The sequence below is a fragment of the Schistocerca gregaria genome, chromosome X (assembly GCF_023897955.1).
Source record: "Schistocerca gregaria isolate iqSchGreg1 chromosome X, iqSchGreg1.2, whole genome shotgun sequence".
NCBI lineage: Eukaryota > Metazoa > Arthropoda > Insecta > Orthoptera > Acrididae > Schistocerca > Schistocerca gregaria.
In genome coordinates this window covers 831230698-831247087 of record NC_064931.1, presented here as the reverse complement: position 1 = coordinate 831247087, position 16390 = coordinate 831230698, and the positions used below count along the sequence as shown (strand labels likewise).

The following is a 16390-nucleotide window of genomic DNA, read 5'->3' as shown; positions in this document are numbered from 1 at the left end:
ATTACCTGGGAACCCTCATCAGACGTGAAAGGTCTTTGTGGCAGTGACCTGTCGATTAAGTGCTGAATGCAGAAAGGACAGTCATTACACAACCTGTAGAAGATATCAGCTGACTTCTCACCCTCCTGTGGCCTTTGTAGCAAGAGACATCAATCAAAAATGAAACAAAGGAGACCTCACAGGCTGCACATTCCCATGGGTTAAATAGAAACATAGGTAGCTCTAATGTACTCTCTTGAGACTGCATTTTTGTGTTTCTCCCATCTGCTCCCTATCTTAAGAATCCCATGAAGAATCTACCATTGTGAAAAATGTTTCTCACAGCAGTTGTCAAGAAATAATCTTTTTTGAAATTACAGGGCTCATGTTATAGAAGATGGTGATGTACAGTATTGAAATGCACTGTGAGATGTATTAAATCAACCATGGCAATCTGTTTTCTTTAATACTTGTTTTCAGTGTGTGTGTGTGTGTGTGGGGGGGGGGGGGGGGGGGGGGGGGGAGGGTTTCTCTATCCGAAAAATGACTTTGATTGTTAGAGTACTTTAGTTTTAAGTGTACCTATCTTGCTCAAATCCTTCTCCATGTTGCTAGTTGCAATATATCCTAATCTGTATTGTTGTAATTCTATCCTAGATTTTGCATTGTTTGATTACAGGTTTTTACTCATTAAATTAATTGCATTTTTTATTTTTTGGTTATTTCAGAGAGAGTGGCAGAGGAATCTTCGGCTGACTTGAGAGGCATTAAGAGATGCATAGAATGGGAAGAGTATCAGGTGAGCATATGTATGATAACTGTGTTTAAGTAAACCATGAGCAATGAAAATTTCATTTCCGTGTTAGCAATGTATTATTTTGGATACCGAATAAAGGTTGACTGTGTCCATGAAGTGTCTGAAGTTTGGGTTTTCTAAACGTGTTCCAGTAGTGGAAAGTAAAAGAACTGGAAATAGTAATATTCAAAAACTGTAATAGCATTGCTTACAGGATGTATGTTTGACAGCACAGAATTAACTGCTGGCTGAGGTACTGAGAAGCCAATGAAATTGCAAGATGTACAATAATGCGTGTAAAAAGGTAACTAATTGATAAGTGTGTGTTGATGTTTTTAACACTTTGCACAAAGTATTAAAACAATGAAAACTTACAAGAAAGTATTGGGTGTCTTACTCATGGGACTGTAGAACTAGAAAAGTTGCTTGTCAACGTGCGGAGCACTTGAGTCAAGAAGAAGGAATATCAAGATTTTTCTGTGTCAACTTAGTTAGTGAATAGGTCAAAATTTGAGTGAAAATCTGCACCAGTATATTTAAATTACAATGTTTAAACTTTTATTACTACTTGACAAATTTATGTGTCCTGAAGGGAATTTGCAGTGTGAGACATCATACTTATTATTAAGATAACTTCAGGCCTAAAAATGGAAGTGCATGAGGTTTCTTCAGCACATAATAATTTGTTTACATTATGTTAGAAAGAGAATCTAGACTCTCAGTTGAAAACACTGTGGCAATATTTTTTCCATTGAGTAGACTCCATCTCTGATATTCAGTTCTCAAAGCTATGCAAAAATACCCATCTGTACCTTTGATAACTTCTTTATAAAACTCAAAACATTTTCCAAGCCACAATTTCTTTAGATACTGGAGTGCTTTGAAATTGGAACATACCAATTAAAAGAATTGATAATTAAATCAAGATCCTACACTGTCGACAGGCGTTGATATACATCAAGTGCTTTGAAATTGGAACATACCAGTTAAAAGAATTGATAATTAAATCAAGACCCTACACTGTCGACAGGTGTTGATATACATCAACAGGGACAATTAAAAATGTGAGCCTCATCCACGACTCGAACCCAGGATTTCCTACTTACATGGCAGATGCTCTATCCATCTGAGCCACCAAGGGCTCAGAGGATAGTGCAACTGCAGGGATTTATCCCTTGCACGCTCCCTGTGAGGCCCACATTCTCAACTTAGTGTCCACACACTACATTCGTAGTGCCTCTGTCCGCTACGCTCATTACTCGTGGCAGACAAATCTGACCGAGTCCCATAAGAGTTCGGGCAATGCGTGTGCATCCGCACAGGAGGAGGAGGTCAATGGCCAGTTGGTCTTAACTATATATGGAGGTGGTATCTGTTCTTTCGGACAAGTCCGAAAGAACAGATACTATCTCCATATATACCAGTTAAAATCTGTTTTATCATTTCCAGAAATGATGAGCAAGGATTATTCTGTTGCAATCCAGGCTTGGTTGAAGAGTTTGAGGAAGAAGCAATGGGAGGTGGATGCACACAGAAGAAGAAGAAACAACACAAAAAGGCCACTGGTGGTACTGAGAGAGTTAAACCATTTCCTGAAAGAAGTCAGTTTCCTCAATGAGGCTGTTTCTTATTTGAAATAAACGTTTTTTACTTTTGCAATTAATTAATTAATTAATTAATTTATTTATTTTACAAATGAAATAGTGTTTTCAATAAGAAACTGACTTTTGCAGAAAAATGGTTTCTTCAAGAAATTTTTTACAGTTGTAGGCTGAAGTTTGAAGGAAACTATTGACTCACACCGGTCACACAATTTAATGATAGGACACTACAGACAATGGTGAAAATTACTAAAGTCCAGATATGGCACAAGAAGCAAAGGATATAGTTGCTTTATTGCGGGTTATGAAAATTTAAATACACTGTACCTCCCAAAACACCAGACACAGCTAAAAAAGTCCAAATCACCAAGAATGCCAGGGGATCTTGACATGTATTTGGTCTGTTGACCCTAATTTGCTGATAAAGTTCATGTATGAGTTTTAAGTTAAGTTTTTGAAGCTCAGGGCTTGTCAATCTTTTTTACTTATCACCCACTTTTCTTCCTCTACTCGAAGTAATATTTTCTAACCACCCACCACTTCCACAATAATGGTGGTTAATAAAGTAGGGAAGTATCTTCACTTTGTAAATTTTATAAAGAAAGCATGTAGCAATAATTATTTACCATATTCTTTGTCAAAATTTTATGAAAACAAAATGAAAAGGTTTTTAAAACCCCTATCGCATATCACTCAACATGAAAGCTGCAACACACACTAGTGGGCGGCAGAGACAAGGTTGGCTAACAGTGGTGTAGTTGAATGAATGCAATGTGTATTTTGTCTTACAAGCTTCATCTCAATCATTAAGAACGTTTTTGTGGCATGAAATATACACATAAATTTCCATCTACGCATTCTTGTAGTGCATTATTTACCAAGACAAAGTGGTAATCCAGGTATAGCAGGAAATAACTTAGTCACGTGCCTAGTTACAGTCGCATTCCAATTCAAAGTAGTGCACATTCTTAGTTCACAGTAAGAGCATGAAAAGTGATGATGAAAGCTGTTGTGGAATATGCCTTCATGGGAAGTCATGATAACTTTCTGTTAACGTAATTTTATTAATAATGTAATGAAGTCTTCCAATTTCATAACAGTAAATGTTAATTTAACAGCAGATAAAATAAAACTGACCTCATGGTCGTATGGTTAGCATTTTTGACTAGTAATGCTGAGGTCATGGGTTCAAATCCTAACAACCTTGTGAGGCCAACTGAAAAGCTACTGGAATATAAAAGCAGCAAAATTGAAGTACTAGTCATCAAAGAAGTGTTATGTTGAAAGGCTTTTACCAGGCAAGGTGGCACACTGTTTACTTATTAGCAACAAAAGCATCAGCAGAGTGGAGCAAGATTCAAGTATCTGCCCCAAAAGAGAACAAGTAAAATACACCCATTGAATATTACATTGATGATACAGATAAATGTATTGTTAGACAAAATTTCTGCAGTTTATACTCTCATGTAGAAATGCATAGGAAAAAATTAAAAACATGTAGAGACAAGGAAAGCCAAACTTCAGGCATTAATTATGGATCAACAACTTACTCCTCTTTATCCCACTGACAAAATTTTGCAAGTAAATGGTTCCCTGCCTACTTCGACCATACCATCTAAACCTAAATCCTATATAACTGGTCTGGAATCTTGCAAAGAACAAGCATCTTACTCCCTAACCTGAAAAAGTAAAGGCAGATGCTTTTGCTGTTAATAAATACATGTCGTGTCTCATGCTGCCTGATGCAAGCCTTTTGATATAATTCTACCAGGATGACTTGTGGGTCAGTTTGGCTGTATTTTTTATTTTTATTTTTTTTTATTTTTTTTTTATTTTTTTTATTTTTATTCAAGTATCTTTCCTGTTGCCCTCGTAAGGCTGCGGGAACTTCCTTCCAGACCTTTTCACCAAAATAAATTTGAAGTGGTTACCAGAAACTGAACTCGAGACCATAGCAGTACCACCCGAAAGTGCTAGCCACTTTGCTTGCTCTGCTTTTATTTTAACTTTTACTCTTGTGATGTTAGAAGACTAGAAAATTGTCTATTATCTGAAAAAAGTGTCTGGTGATTGCTGGAGTAGAGATACTTGGACAGATGAGGAAACTGAAATTATTATGAAATCAATTAGTATAGATGGGAACATTATCATTCATGATAAATGGCAGACAACAAACTGACGTGGCTGTGAAAATAGCAACAACACCAGGGGAGGTAGCTTTATGGATTAGCAACAGAGTATAAATATACTGTATGTGCTGTTTCTATTCTTATTCTAAATGTGCCCTTCATTGAGTGAGTGGCATGTAAAGACACATATTGTGTGACAGTGATCCTCTTGTAAGAGTAGTGGAGTGTATGCTATTGCTACCTTCCCCTCCTTGCTTCTGGGGTGCAAACATGATGTAGTTCCCACCATGGCCACGATACCAGTTTGTTTTGTCGAGTAGTACATTTGGGTTATGAATGATTCTACTATTGTCTTCTTCTGACATTATATTTGTTTTATTACTTACACTATGTGTAAGTAAGAAAGGAGGTGGAGAGGGAGGTTTGAAGGTAAGGTCAGCTGACAGTTGGAACAGAGATGCAGCAAATGTACAGGGTAAGACTGTGGCACCAATGAGCTCATTCAGGTGCAGGAAGGGGGAATTGTATGCGGCACATAATGACATGGAAAAGGACTTACAGTTTATGGAGACAAAATTAAAACTTTGAGGTTTGCCAGTGAAAATGTAATTCTGTCAGAGACAGCAAAGGACTTTGCAGTTGAACAGAATAAACACTGTCTTGAAAGAAGGATATAAGGTGAACACTAACACAACATTAGTAATGCAATGTAGTTGAATTAAATCAGGTGAGGCTGAGGGAATTAGATTAGGAAAAGCTCTAAAAGTGGTAGGTGAGTTTAGCTTCTTGGGCAACAAAAGAACTGATGGCTGAAGTAGAGCAGATATAAAATGTATACTGGTATTGGGAAGAAATGTGTTTCTGAAGAGGAGAAATTTGTTAACATCAGATATAGTTTTAGGGGTTAGGAACTCTTTTCTGAAGATACCCTTGTATGAGTGTTTGGACTGAAAACCATGACAATGACAAAATGTCAGTACTTTCTGAGAGTGAGGTCAAGGTGTCTCCATCTAAGTGTCTGTTTTAGATCTAAGATTTTCTCAGGTTTCAGCCTTCAGACTTTTTGGTACATGATTTTGTAAGTAGGTCACATGAACAAAGGGCTTCTGGTTGTTGAACATTTTGAAATGCCTTGGCGGCAAAACATGGGGAGCCGACAGGTCCCACCTCCTGCAGTTTTATAGGACATTTGTTTGATCACACTTAGACTATGGCTGCTCTGTCTACGGATCGGCCCGTCCTTCCTACCTCCAGATGTTAGATGTTGTCCACCATGAGGGCATTCGGATATTGACTGGAGCCTTTCGGACCAGCCCAGTTCAGTGTCTGTGTGTAGAGGCAGATGAACCACCACTCTGGATGTGGCGACGTATCCTTTCAGCTCGACAGGCACTGAAAATCTCAGTGTCACCTCAGTCATTGGTATTTAGTTCAGTGATCCAACTCGCCTTCAAACGACTGTTCAGGATTTGACTCCAAGCGATCAAGCCATTTGGTATGTGTACTACAGACTTTCTCTGCCGCCTTGGTGGAGGCCCAAAGTGATTTTAAGCTTGACACGGTACAAGAAAAGTTGTACTCCAGATTTGGTTTTTACGGCTTTGTTTTCATCTATTTTAAGTACATACCATCGTTTTATCGTTATTTATACAGATGGACCCCGGCAGGTGAATGCTCTCGGTTGTTTTACTGTTTTCCCTTATAGGGTTTTTAAAGTTTGTCTTCCAGAACAATTTACAAATTATGATGCAGAGTTATAGGGAATTCTGATGGCACTGGAGAGGGTTCACAGACATCACTGTATGGGTTTTCTTGTCTGTTCCAACTCTCTTAGTGCACTACAAGCACTTCGCCAAATGTATCTAGTAGACCAGCTGATTTGGCTCATCCATGACTCTTTACAGTGGCTCCAACACCGTGGCAAAGAGGTGATATTTTGCTGGGTACATGGCCACATGGGGATACAAGGTAACGACATGGCTGACGAAGCTGCTAAGGAAGCATGTTGGGATAGTGCTGTCCATCAATGTCCCATCCAGTTGCACGCCATTATCTCATTTTCTGATAGATGCATCATGCGTCAGTGGGAGGCTCAATGGTTGCATGTGACAGACAACAAACTGCGGTCACTCAAATCAACCACAAAAACTTGGTGGACTCTGTCAGCCATGCCGCTGGTAGGAGGTTTTCCTTACCAGACTACTCATCGGGCATAGCCCTTTCGCACATGGCTTCCTCCTCTGGTGGGAGGATCCACCATTCTGTGAAGTTTGTGGCATGCTGCTTCCAGTTCAGCATATTGTGGCTACATGTGTCCTGTACACTGATATTAGGGCAGCCCTTGGTCTCACTGGAGATCTGCCCGCCATCCTTGCAGATACCAATACGAGTGTTAAGAGTGGTGTAATTTTGTGAACTGTCAGGCCTCATCCCTAAATTGGTGGAGAAGGGCAGCAGATTTTAATACGTTATAGTGTGTTCTGCATGTGGGAACAGCCTTCGTCCCCACCCATTAGATTTGCATGTTGACTTTTCATCAGGGCGCTGATGACCATGATGTTGAGTGCCCCCTCAACCCTAATAATAATAATAGTATCATCATCATCATCATCATCATCATCATCATCATCATCAGTGTTCCATCAAATTTTTCTCATAGTGTCAGTTCTCATCTTCATCTATGCCCTCTTCATTTTCTGTAATATTGCCTTCAAGTTCATTTCCCTTGTATGGCACCTCTATATGCTGAAATGTTACACATTAACAAAATGCCTGTGAAGATATTATAGCAAAATGCCACCCAAAATACAGTAATGAATTGTTCATGGTGGAATATAAGTAATCAAAGGAGTAAAGAAAACAACTTGCTGTATAGGTGAGGCTTTGTATTATCAACAGACACATAAATGAGACAGTGTGTCAGTCAGCTACAAGTGTGCGTATGTGTGCTGCCCCCCCCCCCCCCCTTTACACACGCACGCACACGCACACACGCGCGCACACACACACACACACGCACACACACACACACACACGCACACACGCACACACGCGCGCGACTCAATGACTGGATTTTCCAGTTGAGTACTGCAGCTTGGCTGAGGTGAAAGGGTTATGTAGGGTGCAGGTGAGGGCAGAAAGGAGGTGGAGAGTGAGGGGAGGGTTGAAGGTACAGCTGGCTGATAGTTGCTAGGGAGATGCAGCAAAAGTACAGGGTAAGACTGTGACACCAATGAATTCATTCTGGAGCAGGAAGGGGAATTGCCTGTGGCACATAATGACATAGAGCTGTGGACTTGGAGGGGGAGATATAAAAGAATTAGTGGGAGACTGCAAAGAGGAGAGTGTGAACATAGAATGAGTGAAGTGGTGATTATGGAGGCAGGAGTGAAGACTGGTGTAGGACAGGATCTAACAGAGGCTAAGACCAGGAGGATTACAAGACTTGTACTTGTATTTTATTCATCTCACAACATACATATACGGATCATCCGATCATGCTGTACAGGAGACACATCAGTTTTAGCCTTATGATATACATAAGATTGAATAATGTGCAATGATGGATAGTTCCCATTGCATAACTTATTGAAACTGGTGTTCAATGAAAGGATGTAGATTGCATGGGTTGTGGTACAGCCATTGAAGTAGAAAATGTTGTGCTCAGCAGCATGTGCCACCACTTGTAACCTCCACGTGACACAGTAGTCATTAAAGCCTGTGCTAAGGTAAGTAAGCATGGTCCACCTTATGAGAAAGGATTTTCGTATAGATATTGATCACATGTACCTGAATGGTGGCAAATCAAGCTTACATCCAATCTGTAATAACAATGATACGTCAAGTAAGTTCGAAATGCAATTACACGTCAGGATGGACCAAAAGCAACTCTGAAGATGCTACCAATTTGTTAATAATACAGTCATCAGCCTAATTAGGCATTAACTGAGTTTCTTCCCTGTACAAGTTGGTATATATTCATGCAAAACAACAAGTAATAACACTGCATAATATAGTAGAATTTTAGAACCAGAAAATCTATTGAAGAGATAGTTTCACGTTCTGTACTGATATGGAAACCATGAATACATAACACTACACTATAATGTATACTACAAAACTTTATACTGTGTATTAATCTGTTTAAAATCGGGCATAGGTTACCCTAGAAATATCACTTTCATGCCACACACAAAATGTCAATTTGGTAAAGATAAAACATACGAATACAGTACTAAAAGTTTCAACCTGCTAGTATTGATGCGGCGGGTGGCGAGATTGCGAGGCACAGAGCACACATATAATCACAGCTATGGCTCTTCACATATTGGCACTTTAATTCTTCTTAGCGTCACAATACTTTTCCATTTAGTGCCTATGGAATTTTGCCATACCGTTTGGGCATTGGTATGGCATAACCAAGGCTCAGTGAAACTACGTCTTCCAGGAGAGCCTCCTCGCTCCAGAAGGTGTTGCTCAAACCAGTGCCAAACTCAAACTACTATTGCTGAGCCCGTTGTGCCGTGCAGCGCGCGCGTGCATTTTGCACGCTCGCCAGCCATCCACCTTTTACTGCTCCCTGACAGGCCGGGTATTCACCCGAGGTTTTGCGTTCTACATATCCTAACACATTGCCTACATATGGACCAGACACGCAGTTACAATTTTAAACATCTTACAACAGTTTCAACATTTGTTACAGTTCAATTCTATTACAATATTGCTTGACATTTGACATAAACATTAATATTCTTATTTTCTTAACATAATGACATGAAACAAAAAAGAAATGAAATCAGAACATCAATTACACAAGTTTATCGAAAAATCAGAAGAAAAAATATTATATGTACAATAGGACAGAGCCGTTGTTGTTACACATGGCTGTTTCCAGTAAATTTCACTAAGTGCAAAATTGATGGGAACACTGAACTTTATATTTATACAGGGGTTCTAAATCTTTGTGTGAATGTACCATCATAAAATTTTATATCACAAAACTTCCTTTCACTCACATTATATAGGTCTCTCCTTTTTAATATATCGAGAAAATTTACCTATGATTTACTTAAGTGCCTTTGGCACAGTCCAACCTCCTATCACAACATGATTGAAATAGCAAATTACTTATCATTATTAAGTTTCAGAGAGAAACAAAATGAAAATCTGGAACACAAACACTTAACTACAAAGCATATACAAATACCTATATACACTATAAAACAATTTTTTGCTGCTTGCATTGAATGGCAGTCCATTTCCTTATTTACTAATACTATTTAGAAAAATCAACACACATATTTGCTGCCTATCATTCACATTTGGGCAGTCCATTTTGCATCATTTTATCACATCACCTGTACCATACTTACAGTTCTCCTTTGAAGATTTATCTGCCCTCTTTGGTGTTTGGTAGTCCTTTATATCACGACTCATGTACTGCCCACTTTGATTTTTGGCAATCCCATCTTATATTTGGCTTGCAGCATTTGCCTTTTCTTTTCAGCCCTTTTTTCCATACACCTCTACATTATAGTACATTTGATAATCTGAAACTTACATAAGTACATTAGCACACTGACAATGGTATACATACATTTACAAATACTTGTTACATTTAGAATAAAATAATTTCTTTGTTAGATACAGCACATTTACTGCAGATTGCTTTCTGAGTGTACTTAGGTCACTCACTCCTAGGAACATACAGTTTCAGGTCCACAACGTTTCTTACACATAAAGGTCTCTTGGATTTTGGGTAGATCAGGTAGTAAGCATTATCGTGTAAAATGTTCTGTATTATATACGGTCCATTATAAATATGTTTAAATTTGGAAATTTCATGGTTCAGTTCACTAGATTTTTCGTTGGTTTTTAAAAGCACATAATCCCCAATTTTAAATTTTGAAACTTTCAGGTTTTTATCATGTCTTTTAGACCTAGATTCAGCTTTTTGCTTTGCCCTTTTTCTGACTAATTCTTTCTTTTGACTCACCCCAAGCTTGTACCAGGTGTAAACTCTTTAATTTTTCCTCAATTAAACTTTTACTTCTGCTGCCTAACAAAGTTTCTTCCGGTGGGAACCCAGTAGACTTATTATGTAAGGTGTTCATGACATTCTCAAAGCCCGACATAGATCTGCCCCAGTCTCCAAATCACGCCCCTTCCTGTTTTTTCCACAACGCACCTTGGTCGACTGTGACATTGTCCCAAGATACGTTCCTGACCTGTGAACCATGTCTATCTGGTGGCTTTCTCAGTTTCTGGAGTCCAAAGCCTTTGCTTACTTGAACTCTTTGCAAAATAGACACTGAGTCGTCAGGTGGCTCTTTCTTTCTGTGTTCAGTCGCAACATCTGGGTTTTGTTTTGAAACTTCGTCATCAGTAGGTACAATATCGCAATTAACTATAGTCCCATTATTTTCACTAGTACCGAAATACTCGTCATCTGAACTATCGTCAGAATCTGGCCATTCTGGATTGCTTTCAGGTTCTTTTCTGTGACAGGCACTAAGGTCTTCCTGTGCATTATCGTCAGGCTTTGATTTTAAATCAGTATCCTCTTTTGGCAAAACGACCTCATTATCAGCTTTACTCACATCCACTGTTACTTCATATTTAGTGTAATCCTCGTGAACTTTAATTACTCGTAGGTAATTACCTGCCTCTTCCCCACGGTGCCTTTCGGTAATAGCTTGTATTGTTGGCGAATCATTAACATAAGTTACTTCCTCGTCAATGCTTAGGATTTCATCCTCCAATTCCTTCCTATCTTTCACCATCGTCTTATAGGCAGCACGCGTACTTTGCGCGGCGCTATTTACTCTCTCCTCTTTAAATTCGGGTCACGTCACCTTATCGACGTCCCTACTATTTCCTTTTTCACTAATTAACCTCCTTGCCTCATATTCCTTCTTAAAATACTCCCACTCACATTGCTTGAGGCCCTTGTACAGATCGACGTTCTGCACGCGCCAATCAGTTACTTCGGCTAATTCATTCTCGTCATTCACTTCATTGCTAACACTGCTAACCGCACATCTCTGTGTATCCACTGTTCCATCTACTATTTCCTTCGCCACGGAATTACCACTCGTAATGTATTTGCCAGCTCTTACGGCAATGTTCGTACCTAATTCTGCCGCCTTGCTAGCGGCTTTTCTCTGAACAGCTGATCTGATAGGCTGGTGCACTCTGATACTCCACTCCACTGTTAACATGTAGCGCAGTGCGCGGCGAAGATGAATTGTCTGCGCACGCACCTGATGCTTGTTTCGCAACAACGCGCTGCGTCGTTCTACGCCTGTCCCTAAGCTGTCTCATAATTTTTCTGCCAGTCCAGTAATGTTTCTTAAATCGGGGCTGATATGTTCTGTCCGCTTCCGTTTGGCCCTCAACGTTCGCGGAAATCAGTTTCCCGCATCGTTATTATTTTGCGCGGTGTATCTTGTACCGTGACCTAGATAACCCCCTCTTCGTCTTCCTCTGCCTCTACCTCTCTGTATCATGTTGACGCGAAAACCATCGCCGTCATTCCTCTCGTCATTATTGCGATTATTCCTGTCACTAAAATTCTGATAATTGACACGACTTTCGCGCCAGTGGTCTTCGTCTTCGACCCTTTTGAGAAACGCTTGGAAGCTGCGATGATTGCTTCCCACATATCTCTTCGAATCTTCTGGAAGCTTTTTATATTGCTCCCATACGGATTCAGAATCGAATCTTCTCCATCTTAAATGTGTCAACTTTCGGTACCAATATTCGCAGAAATCTTTCAAAGATCTCCCGCCCCTATTATCATGAAGTTTGGCTCTGATAAACTCGCGCCACAAATGATCCCGTTTTTGTTCGGACCAATATTGTTCCGTAAACTTTTGTTTAAACTCTTCGAACGTCATTAGTTCGGTATTAAAGTTAATTCCCCAGAGCTTAGCCTCACCTGCTAAGGCGCTAATTACTACGTTTATCTTCTCCTGACCAGACAATTGTTTAGGAAACATCCCCTCTCAATTTTTGATGAAATCCAACGGATGCCATCCGTTATGTTTTTTGGTGGGATCGAAGCGCTCCTCACCTTCCAACAGCTTCGTAAGTGGCGTGCCATTACAGACAACACCAGACCTATTTTTGATTTTACTCTCGAGATCGAAAATTTTGTCTTGAATTTTCGATGTATTTTGTTCACACTTTTGTACAAATCCGGTAACTTTTTCGCCTAAATGTCTTTCAGTATCTGAAACTGCCTTTTTCAACTATAATATTCCATGTTGGCATTCGTTTACGACCTCAGTTTTAAGACCGAAAACTTTTTCGTTTACTTTTGTTTCAACTAGAGACTCTACTTTCTCTTGGATGAGAATTTCAACATCAAACCTACTGTTAATGTGCTCAATTTCCTCCTGCATAGTATTCATATCTTTATTAATCGTGTCAATTTCAGATTTCATAGTATTTATTGCAGAACTCAAATTACCCACTTTTTGTTCTACCTGTTCGATGTTTACTAATTTTAATTCCTTGTTCTTCGACCTGTGGTTTAAGCTGACCAACATGTGTTCTGATCTGATTACTTTGTTTTTTAAGCTGCTCATCAACATGTGTTTTAAGCTGACTAACCTGATTACTGACTTGTTTTTGAAGCTGATCATTCTGTCCTACAATTTGTTTGGTTAATTGTTCAAATAAGTCATTCATGCTTACAATTTTCACACTGTCTTGTTCTACGGAAGCGGTGTGTTCCGATCCTACTTCAAAATTTTCTTTCGGTTCTTTCTTTATCTGTGATGCATCAAACATTTCAGTGGATTCGTTCATGTACCCATTATCATATACAAAGTCATTATCTACTTCCTGTCTTATTCCTTGCTGTGTTCGAGGCGATCTCGACATTTCAATCTGTTCGTTAACATATTCGTGGTATTGTACGTATGCCAATTGTCTCCCGCTAACGCAATCTGTTATCTGGCCACGTAAACTCCTGTCATTGCCAGCCGCATCTTCCATTACGCTCGGAGCATCTACTGTGTCTACGTTCTTGCACATACCGAACGCAAATTACACCCCACTACCATACTTGACGTTCACTGCTATTTACTTCACTAAATATTATTGCAGTTCTTGCCACTGAATATCCACTGGTCAGTATTCACGTTAATTTGCGACCGACAACAACTCGATGTTCTGTCACCGGGAAGCCACTTGTAATGTGTGGGTGACACAGTACTCGTTAAAGCCTGTGCTAAGGTAAGTAAGCGGGGTTCAGCTTATGAGAAAGGATTTTTGTATAGATATCGACCACGTGTGCCTGAATGGTGGCAAATCAGATGTACATCCACTCTGTAATAACAATGATACGTCAAGTAAGTTCGAAATGCAATTACACATCAGGATGGACCAAAAGCAACTCTGAAGATGCTACCATTTTTTGTTAATACACTCCTGGAAATGGAAAAAAGAACACATTGACACCGGTGTGTCAGACCCACCATACTTGCTCCGGACACTGCGAGAGGGCTGTACAAGCAATGATCACATGCATGGCACAGCAGACACACCAGGAACCGCGGTGTTGGCTGTCGAATGGCGCTAGCTGCGCAGCATTTGTGCACCGCCGCCGTCAGTGTCAGCCAGTTTGCCGTGGCATACGAAGCTCCATCGCAATCTTTAACACTGGTAGCATGCCGCGACAGCATGGACGTGAACCGTATATGCAGTTGACAGACTTTGAGCGAGGGCGTATAGTGGGCATGCGGGAGGCCGGGTGGACGTACCGCCGAATTGCTCAACACGTGGGGCGTGAGGTCTCCACAGTACATCGATGTTGTCGCCAGTGGTCGGCGGAAGGTACACGTGCCTGTCGACCTGGGACCGGACCGCAGCGACGCACGGATGCACGCCAAGACCGTAGGATCCTACGCAGTGCCGTAGGGGACCGCACCGCCACTTCCCAGCAAATTAGGGACACTGTTGCTCTTGGGGTATCGGCGAGGACCATTCGCAACCGTCTCCATGAAGCTGGTCTACGGTCCCGTCCACCATTAGGCCGTCTTCCGCTCACGACCCAACATCGTGCAGCCCGCCTCCAGTGGTGTCGCGACAGGCGTGAATGGAGGGAGGAATGGAGACGTGTCGTCTTCAGCGATGAGAGTCGCTTCTGCCTTGGTGCCAATGATGGTCGTATGCGTGTTTTGCGCCGTGCAGGTGAGCGCCACAATCAGGACTGCATACGACCGAGGCACACAGGGCCAACACCCGGCATCATGTTGTGGGGAGAGATCTCCTACACTGGCTGTACACCTCTGGTGATCGTCTAGGGGACACTGAATAGTGCACGGTACATCCAAACCGTCATCGAATCCACCGTTCTACCATTCCTAGACCGGCAATGGAACTTGCTGTTCCAACAGGACAATGCACATCCGCATGTATCCCGTGCCACCCAACGTTCTCTAGAAGGTGTAAGTCAACTACCCTGGCTAGCAAGATCTCCGGATCTGTCCCCCATTGAGCATGTTTGGGACTGAATGAAACGTCGTCTCACACGGTCTGCACGTCCAGCACGAACGCTGGTCCAACTGAGGCACCAGGTGGAAATGGCATGGCAAGCCGTTCCACAGGACTACATCCAGCATCTCTACAATCGTCTCCATGGGAGAATAGCAGCCTGCATTGCTGCGAAAGGTGGATATACACTGTACTAGTGCCAACATTGTGCATGCTCTGTTGCCTGTGTCTATGTGCCTGTGGTTCTGTCAGTGTGATCATGTGATGTATCTGACCACAGGAATGTGTCAATAAAGTTTCCCCTTCCTGGGACAATGAATTCACGGTGTTCTTATTTCAATTTCCAGGAGTGTAATACGGTCGCCAGCCTAATTAGATATTAACTAAGTTTCTTCCCTGTACAAGTTGGTATATATTCATGCAAAGCAACAAGTAGTAACACTGCATAATATAGTAGAATTTTAGAACCAAAAAATCTATTGAACTGATAGTTCCACGTTCTGTACTGATATGGAAAAAACCATGAATACATAACACTACACTATAATGTATACTACAAAACTTTATACTGTGTATTAATCTGATTAAAATCGGGCATAGGTTACCTTAGAAATATCACTTTCGTGCCATACACAAAATGTCAATTTTGATAAAGATAAAACACTGATAAATTTCGACTTTAACTTTTGCTGGTCAAACCAATTTAGAACACTTAAGAATTCAAATGAAAAAAAGGGTGGGGGGGGGGGGGGGTTACCTGAAACTGTTATGATCACTGTATTAAAAAAAAAATGATTACTGAATTTATTATGCGTTCAAGATTTCCAGTATATAAGTAACTACTCTTTTCATCTTATTTACTGCTCATTTAAATACCTTTATATCTCTCTCGAAATAATTAAACTTCATTACTATATCAATATTAAAGTTATCTTTCAACTTTGTTAGACTTTCGTTATTCATTTACTGGTTCATTAACGAAACAGTTCTTTAAACACCATTCTAACATAGCCAGGTCTGCAAATAATTATTATTAACACAAATTTTAAATTTTCATTTCGGGACACTCGGATTGCACAACATTTGGAAAGGACCCTGTCTAGGTTAGTTGTGAGGATAATTAAATGATGGGAAAGTTCTGGTAAAATTTAGATTATTATTGCACAGTTCACTCTCTGATCCATACGAATACAGTACTAAAAGTTTCAACCTGCTAGTATCGATGCAGCGGTTGGCGAGGCACAGAGCACACATATAATCACAGCTATGGCTCTTCACATATTAGCACTTTAATTCTTCTTAGCTTCGCAATACTTTTCCATTTAGTGCCTATGGAATTTTGCCATACTGTGTGGGCATTGGTACGGCATACCCGAGGCTCA

At 40.4% G+C, this 16390-nt stretch overlaps 1 protein-coding gene across 2 annotated transcripts in view; it reads left to right on the top strand.

Annotated features, from left to right (window-relative positions):
* LOC126299334 (uncharacterized) overlaps nucleotides 1-16390 on the top strand; it is an 864357-nt gene that overhangs the window by 69786 nt on the left and 778181 nt on the right. For both annotated transcript variants that reach the window (XM_049991164.1, XM_049991163.1), the window contains exon 3: nucleotides 708-778. In XM_049991164.1, coding sequence (XP_049847121.1) covers nucleotides 708-778 — 71 coding nt within the window. The remainder of the gene's footprint in view (nucleotides 1-707; nucleotides 779-16390) is intronic.